Here is an 8,965-nt window from a genome sequence, read left to right on the forward strand (position 1 = left end):
AGTACAGGGCAGACGATAGACCACCAGACTGAAAGCTGAGGTCTTCAGGCTCCAGTACAGGGCAGACGATAGACCACCGGCAGGTAACACCACCGATGTTACTTGCCGCAGAGACAGGGTGCTGAAAGGCTCACAGCAGGCAGAGGACAGAGAGGTAGCTATGGTTACCTGTTATGCAGCATACTATCAAGCCTACTAGGCAAAGGGCTGGATGAAACGTTGTTTTCACATACACAAAACACAAACACACTCATTTACAAAAATAAAGCCCAACGTTTAGGCTTTATAGTGTTCAACAAAACTGAGACCGACACACTTGGCATTACTTGAAATTGAGACACAACACCAAGCTAGATACCAAATGATCCAACCGAGGGAAAGGGCTAGCAACTAAATACGTTGGAAGCACTCTTATGACAAACTCCACAAGCTAGCACTCCGACCATAGACTGGATAATTAAATCCAAGACTCCGACGATATCACAGATCGATAATAATGCGTTAACTAGCCGCTAACTAAACCACAGACTCCACCGTCCCTCTCTACTCACCCTGAAGCTAGCTGATGTTCCCCGTCTCAGGGCACATTGTTGATGCAGAAACAGCTGCTAGTTCCAGAGTAAAAATCCGCCAACTCTGCACCTGCCTAAAGTAAAGTAAACCGCAAAACTTTGGAATTCTATGGTCAAACGGGGGTAACTCTCCTACAGAGAGATCCCATTGGATGATTTATCCTTCTCTATTTTCTTAAACAAGCGGGACCTCAACCATGTTTTTCTATTTTCTCTAAATGCACACAACATATAAGCAGCCTATTTCCTAAAGTGCATAATGTGCTTGGATACAGTAAGCTGCACCCACACACCGGTCACTGTCACCCCCCCAAACGATCCTGTACTCAAGGTGGAGCATGAGACAAGACTTCCGTGGTGCACTTTGCCACCATAGCTGAAAAGAAAATGTTGCTAGTAGATGGCTATGTTTCAGAGACTGAAACAGCATTTTGTTGTGCTGTTTTTCTTCGATGATGTGAAGCATTGAGACGTCTGTTCTCAGCGAAAAGTCTTATAGGTGGACATTTTCCACCAGAATACCAACAACTCACTTTGCACTACCTGATTGGAACAAAACCTCCAACCAAATCCTAATTTTGACCTGAAGAGTAGATGAAAATGTAGGGGATTGCCAAAGTTATTACAATTCATCCTAAGAAGAACATCCATGTGTGTGCATGTTTTGCTCATTTGTGAACTAATGAAATACGTCATTTCCTCGAGGTGAGACACTTTATTTTCATTATTTTGAAACATTCTCACCTCCCTACAGCGAGTGCAAATGTCTGCAACGTGGTGCTCATGAGACACTCTGAGCTGTCGGAGGGCATCAACGTGCTGGACGACAGTGGGGCCGTGGTGGGAACGTCAAAAGTGGCTGCCAGGCATGTATGTTGCTTTTTATCTGATGGGAAGTCTTCAGGTGTAGCTTTGTTAGTTTACTATTAGGGATTGATGTAATGTTTGTGAATGCAATACGGGGCTCACTGTAAATGGATGAAGATAATTCAAATTGTTAATTTATCTTTCTTGCTTTCTTTAAACGTGTCTTCTTCTTATTTTTGTGATAGGCCCTTTTAGAAACAGCTCTGACCAGGATTGTCCTCCCTATGCCCATTCTGATGCTCCCTCCCATTGTCATGGCTGCACTGGAAAAGTAAGAGACAGCATTATTTTTATCATTCAGGAATTGGTCTGTTTTCTCAAACTTAATTAGCTTGTTTGGCTTTGACTAAAAGATATAGATACACAGTAGAAGGACTGTGCTTAACAAAGTTTAAGTGATAAAGGAGGCAACCACATTTTATTTAAAATGCACTCAACCTTGTTCTATGCTCTAATATTCAGCCTGGGTTTCAATACTGGTGTCCACTGTATACTAAAGAAAATTTAAGGTAATAATCATAAGGTTCTTGTTTTACTTTCATTCAAAAAAGTGGTCATTGCTGTGAAGCTTTACAGCCTACATTGTCTCAGTGACCATACAAAACAGAGACACCCAGATTGTAACTAATCATCAGAAAACATACTAAAAGCAGAGCTGCATCTATTCATTATGGCTTTTTGTTTAGAAAGGCAATTCAGTCAGATAGTCTTCCTAGGTATAATACACAGGATTTTACTAAAAGCAATGTACAGAGCCTGCCCTCTCCGTGTAGTTTCTCTTTTCTTTTTTGCTGTGTGCGAGATGTTTACGTGCATGAGCAAAGAGCCTCTGGGCCCCATGTGGGTGTGTAACGCCCAGCCAATAACAGCTAGCAGGTTGTGCAGCCCGTTCTAATTCCCAATATCGCCGCTTTGTCACACCAGCATCCAACCGACGCACACATTTAACCGAGACACACAGATGAATCCCTGCATTCACACAACATCCGACAATGTGGCACCTTCCTACAGTGGCGGGTCTTTGTGTGTGTGTTTATTTGTGCTTTAGAAAGTAACATCAGCGTTTCGTTTCTTCGATTTACTACTTTGTTTGGCGTATGCATTCAATTATACATATTATACTGTCCCTTCAACCTGTTTATTTTCCCCTGGATTTTCTGCTGATTGAGTTTCTGTAGGTGGCGCCCTTTTCTTTGTCTATTCAGCTGTGGTGACTTCTGCTTGTTTCAAATACTAATACAGCTGCTGTTGCACACATTGCATGCATTTCTTGTATGGGCAAAAGCTTTCTTCAAAAGAAAAGACTCTGTACATCTTGTATCCGTGTTTGTAGCAATCTGTGTTAGAGAGGAACATTTCCTTAATTAAAAATGTTAATAAGTAGTGTAATGAAAGGATTCTGCCATAATACAAGTTAGATTAATTTAAAATGAGCCCCTCATTAAATGATAATTAAAAAATAAGAAATTCAATAGTTCCAAGTCTCAGTTTCCTTCACGGTCAGAACTACTATTGCAGTCTATGAACCTTTCCTACCACTGAGATTCGGTGTTGTGTGATATGACTGTAATGATGTCTTAATGATGTAACATGTTTATACGGCCCTCCCGTGATCGATGTCCTGACTGTGCCTGCGGTGTGCCGAGGAATGCAGCCGTCTTTGTAAGTCCTTGACAGCACTTGTCCCGAGTGCTCGGAGCAGGCGGGCTCAGACAGGGGGGCCCGCTGCCCAGGTGTGTTTGGGATTCCTGGCAGCTGCATGACTCACTGGGAAGAGAGAGAGTGTATGTGAGAGAGAGAGAGAGAGAGAGAGCATAGGGCTGTGAGGTGGACTGTGTTTGCAGGTGAGAAGTGCTCAGCTATCCTCTTTGTCAGCTTGCCTTCACTGGCTCTCAATGGAGCAGGAACAAGGAGACAGAGATGGGTCCCTGCGTGGCCTCTCCGTGATGGATTACGCTGCTGAGAGCAGATTTAGGGCAGTGCCGGCAGGTTCTGGCCTTCATGTGCCTCGGTGGCGGTGAGAGGACACAGAATCAAAAGCGTATTCAGGACTTAGATTTGTGTTTGTGAGTCTTAAGCTACATGTAGTGCTCTGAGAATCTCCACTTCAGCCCGAGTACTCAGGTAACCTGGTGTAGAGCCGAGCTCATACTGTGATACCAATAACTACAGATACAGTAGAGTGCAAGAAATAGTATCTCTTTCAATCTCTGGGTTGAAATTACATAGTTGGAAACAGGTAAAAAAGAAGGTAAAACCTTTTTTTCTCCTTTTTATCTTGTATTTTTTATATTATAATAACATTAAATAATGTCATACAGTGGTTTTGAAATAGAATTGAGTAAAAGTTGACATATTCCAGTCTGTGATTATCATCAACATCCATTACTTTAATTTTAGTCTCAATAATTCCTAATTTCTGCTTTCCTAACTCAAAAATTAGGTATAATTTCTTATGAATGACGTTTATTGAACATAAATTCCCAAAATAACTGTAAAACTACTACTACTAGAAGTCTGGAACTCTAACAGGTACAGGATTTAAGCAATAGCTTCTTCTGCTGCTGACAAAGAAACGGTTGCTAATCGTCACCCCCACCTCCTTCAAGAGGTGTTTGTTTGTGTAGTAATTAGAATCCTGCTTCACACTTTAGTTGTTCTGGTTCACATACCTCTGTATACACAGTATACTGTAATTGCTATTCAGCCTCTGCAAAACTACAAAAAAACGGAGCGAAAGGTGAAATAAAGGTTTAAAAGCGCCTCATCATGTATTTGATTACTGCTTTAATATTTTCATCACATTAATGTGTGGCCTACATGCAAACCGACTGTATTGTGTATTGTATTTTTCATTTATCATTAAAATAAGTGGAACCTAGTTACGACTGCTGTTGCATTTAGACATTTAGGAAAGTAGTTGTGTTATAGCTGTTGTATCTGATCATCACAACACAAGTCAGCAGGGATGTTCTACTAATTGGTCTATTGGTGGCAACGGCGGGCAGGCTCAGTCACGGCGTCAGAGGTTAATGTAAAGATCTGATCCCAGGAGAGATCCAGAATATGGCCACTAGTCGGGTTAATCAGTGCGTGTAAACACAGCAAGTACTGCGTCAAATGGTCATTTATTTACGATTGTATCAACTTTTTCACCTGATTTGAAGGTTTTTAAACTTGGGACCTTCCCTCATCACTCTCATACCTCACAACTTTTCTCCCATTTTACTTTGTAACCCTGTGTGTGTGTGTGTGTGTGTGTGTGTGTGTGTGTGTGTGTGTGTGTGTGTGTGTGTGTGTAGCCTAATTAAACCATGGCAGCCATATGTGTTAATGAGCTCCGTAATTAGGCAGTAGCTCTCCTCGTTATGGGGAGAGGCGTCGCTGGTGGAGGAGAGCTGGAGCGGCTCGTTCTCAAGCTCCTGCTGAGTTGACTGTCCTGCACACTGGAGAGGGGATTATCCTACGGAGGGCAGCGAGGAGGGAGGAGAAATAAGGGCTGAGACCAGAAAATATATTTCTGGAGACAGAGCTTTAAAATGTCCTTAAAAAGTCTGTTTTGTTCAGATGAAGAAAATGCAGCTTTGGTCATTGATAGCAGTACATTTTTTAAACTTAATACTTTTGTAAGGGATTCATTAAGTTAACACAAAAGCCAAATGAGACAAATAAAAAGCAAAGATTGAGCTGTAAACATTAATTAGAAAAAAATCCTTTTACATCTTATTTAACTGTTGATAGTTGAGTCAAAGCTGTTTTAGAAGGAGCGTTTCTTATACAGTGTAACGATGCATTTTATTGGAGGTTTGTAGTTTTGTGTTGGTGGTATTGAGCTACATGTTAATTAAGAGTTTTCATTGAATATGTTGATAGCCAAGTTGTGTTTAAAAAAGGTTGCTCTGTTCACCTTCTGATCCACAAGAAATGTACAATTCACACTTCATAATTAAGCACCAATGTGCCATCTTTGTGACCGTGGGTTGATGATCTAATGAAGACATTAAGGGTTGTGTCTGACATACAATATGTCATATTGCTGTGACGTCAAGTCTCTTTATCTGTACAAAATCATCTCCGAGACATCACGAATGAAATCCCCGACTTTGATTTTGACAAGGTTAATATTCTGCGTTTTGGGTTAAATGGAGGGAATAATATTCTTGGATTTGTCACTTCCTGTCAAGATGTTTTCTGCCAGTAAGTGACCATACCTCATGTCTGAAATTGTTTTTGGCAATAGGACAAATTTCTAGGCTTAATTTTACCTAACAATATTGCATTTTAACATAATATTTGCTTTAATTCCTGCTTTTTGCAAAGAAAATACAATTTGGATACATTGTCAGTTCCACCACAACCAGTGTCTGTCCATTAACTGTAAGGTGATGAAGTGACGGGGTTCCTGTGTCCCTCCAGGCTCCCTCTCTTGCAGAGACGACGGAGGCTTGTCCTGCCCGTCCACAGTCTGGTGTGTCTCGCTGCCTTCGGCCTGGCTCTGCCTCTCGCCATCAGTCTCTTCCCACAGATGTCCCAGGTACGTCATCTCAAAAACCCTTCTTCTCTACTGAGGATTATGTCTTTCCTCTCAGGTGCAAAAACATCATGTTATAGTGGGCCTTCTAACGACGTCTTCGTTTGGTTTTTATTTTGTCAATCAAACCCAATGCCATGCAGGCCCTACTGTAGCAAAGCTTTCTGTTGTTGAAGTTTAGGATTCTATTGGAGACTCTTTTGAATAGCCATACTGTCTGTGTCACTCTACATTTGGTATTATAGAAGGCCTCTTATTTAGAGTCATTATTAAGAAAGAGCTGTTGCTAGACGGTGCCAGTCAATTTCAAATGTGAAAGCTTTCCTTAACCGTGTAAAGGTGTTACATCATTTGAATATATCACGTGTGTGTGTGTGTGTGTGTGTATTTATATATACAATGTTGCTGTTGTGCTGGTAATAATATCAGAGATTACATCCAAATCAACTAGTCAATCGACAGAAAGTATTAAACATAAAATATGAATTGTTGGTCATTTTTCATGCAAAAAAGGGCAGAAAGTATGGAGATTCAGAACAAGACATTTAAAGACATCACCTTGAAAAACTGGCATGGATATTTGTCACTATTTTCTGACATTCTCTAGACCAAATGAAACAATTAATCTAGAAAATAATCCCCAGATTAATGGATAATGAATATAATTGTTAGTTGCATTCATGCAGTAATGTCTGCCATGACTAGGGCTGCACAATATATCGTTTTTTTGTTATCGTCATCACAATATCAACTTGCGCAATAACCACATTGCGAAAGGCTGCGACATCTCGCATTGGCAATAGACACTCAAGAGATTTTTTGTGTTGGTTGAAAGAACACATCCACAGAAAACTGCACATTAATATGGAACTGTCATTCTAGCTTATGTGGTGCCTTTTGAGTTCAATTTGTTCAATAATTGATTGTTGCAATTTCCTTATGTTTGTTTTAAATTTAACACACTATTTGTGGTATTTTAGCCGAACATTGAGAGCAGCAGAAAGGCAAAACTGAGTTTATTTGTCGCAAGTAATATTGTTTTAGCATATTTTCCTCATATCGCGCAGTCCTACTCATGACTCTGTTTGAATGAGGGATGTTGATGTTGAGTCTCCTGTCCCCTCCACCGTTCCCCATTGAGCCGTACAGAGGCTCTGTCCCCCCTGAGACTCAACCTGCTCTGTTATCATCGGTCCACAGTCTTTTGCCTTCCTTCATTGATGCTAGCAGGCTGGGATCTAACTTCAGCCTTACCGCCTCAGTCTGTGTCATTCTACTCATTAAATGGCTTTGGCTTTGTTTTTCACTCCATCTCCGTCTTTGTCTCATCTCCAAAAGCCAAATGACTTTCTGACACAAGCCAACCAGCACTGGCTTTAAAATGTTTAGGATTTAATTACCACTGGAAATAGCTCCGACAGCCATATGGCAAAAGAATTTCAGACATATGTCCTGTGAAAAGCTGTCTCCCGTTCCACTGAGGGGCCTGTTTTTCCCTCACAAGTCCTTTTTTGCACTTTCGCAAAGATAGCAGGTGAAAAAAAAAAATGAAAAAAACTCCCTAAAAAAAATATCCCATGAATGCCCTGCTCCCCTGGACCCCCTGCCTACTCAATTTGTCCCACTTCCCCATTTCACACCTACAAGATGTCTGATTAAAATTCTGCCGCCAACTCCAAACAGCCATCTGTCTCTGGTTCAAATATTAGGAGATGCAATCCTCAAATTAGACTTTCATCTGCCAAATTGGCTCTTTTTACACATTAGCAGTAAATACCGAACATTTAAAGCCTTTATTATTTAGTTACAAATGAAACAGTTTCTTTAAGGAAGGGGTTCATGTATATGGTTATGGATGCGTCTACAGTGGACACATGCTGTATATATGTGAACATTTGATATCTGACAGCCTATGACGAGTCTTTTTAGTTGCACTGTTGACCTTTTTATTCTGCTTTGATTCCCACAGATCTGTGTGAATCAGCTGGAGCCAGAGATCGCCATGGCAACAGATTGTAAGATTGTGACATACAACAAAGGCCTGTGAGTGATCTTCTACTGCCCGACATGTGAAGATAGGAGCCTCTGCAGGTTCAACCCCCCCAAAAGCTGCCAGTGAAAGAATGATGGTAAACTTGGCTGCGTTATCCAATGAGCATCAAGCATACGCTTACAGAGAAAAGCATGTTGTTTACGCCAAGACAACGGTTATTAAATAAGCAATAACACACGGTGACATACTGTGATGAGGGAAAATAACAACACCTCCAAAAGTAATTTCACTGTGATAACACGGACACTTAACAAAGAATGATGATCAGATAACTGTGTTACCTGCTCCATCGTTAGCTATGAGCTTGTCTGATTTCTTTCTCTCTTTTTCACAACAAACATGCAATTAACTGGAGATTAACAAACGCGAGGAATAAAATGGGGGGATTGAGTTAGGATCAGGACTCTGGATTGTATTTGTAACTATAGTGAAATGTAACAGTAGTGAACCTTTTTTTGCCCTTGTTTATAATTTAAAGAAGGAGTTCCCAACCTTCTCTTTCAACTTTTCTATTTATTTAAAGGTCGCATAGGGTGACACTTATACCTATGTTTGTACCATTTTTGCATAAACACCAACCAAAATCCAACCTAGTCACCGAATGTCAAAGGCTGCATGCTTACACTAGTCCTGGAAGGGTAAAACTACAGAATTTCAAAAAGAAATATTCAAAGATTAGAGAAAACCCTGAAAAATAAACATCATTTTTCTTATTTCTAACCTGGGTGATCATCTTGGGACCCTGGTAAGGGGTCCACCTGACCCCCAGGTTGGGAACCCCTGATAGAAGCTCAGCAAATGTAAATGAAAATGTAACTCGGTCTGATTTTGTTAGTGCCCCTAAAAGCCCTTTTTAAACTTGGAACTGTGAACTATTATAATTTTCAAAACGGAGCAATATCTCTGTATTTTTAAAAGTGTGTTCAATGACTAAGAAACACA

General features: G+C 40.6%; 1 protein-coding gene across 1 annotated transcript in view; it reads left to right on the forward strand.

The window, feature by feature from the left end:
• sfxn5a (sideroflexin 5a) overlaps nt 1–8,598 on the forward strand; it is a 23,088-nt gene extending 14,490 nt beyond the window's left edge. The window contains exons 11-14 of the mRNA XM_034858628.1: nt 1,327–1,442; nt 1,625–1,710; nt 5,856–5,973; nt 7,940–8,598. Coding sequence (XP_034714519.1) covers nt 1,327–1,442; nt 1,625–1,710; nt 5,856–5,973; nt 7,940–8,017 — 398 coding nt within the window. The 3' untranslated portion in view covers nt 8,018–8,598. The remainder of the gene's footprint in view (nt 1–1,326; nt 1,443–1,624; nt 1,711–5,855; nt 5,974–7,939) is intronic.
• The last annotated feature ends 367 nt before the right edge of the window (nt 8,599–8,965 follow it).

This window comes from Etheostoma cragini, chromosome 20 (genome assembly GCF_013103735.1).
Source record: "Etheostoma cragini isolate CJK2018 chromosome 20, CSU_Ecrag_1.0, whole genome shotgun sequence".
Classification (NCBI taxonomy): Eukaryota; Metazoa; Chordata; class Actinopteri; order Perciformes; family Percidae; genus Etheostoma; species Etheostoma cragini.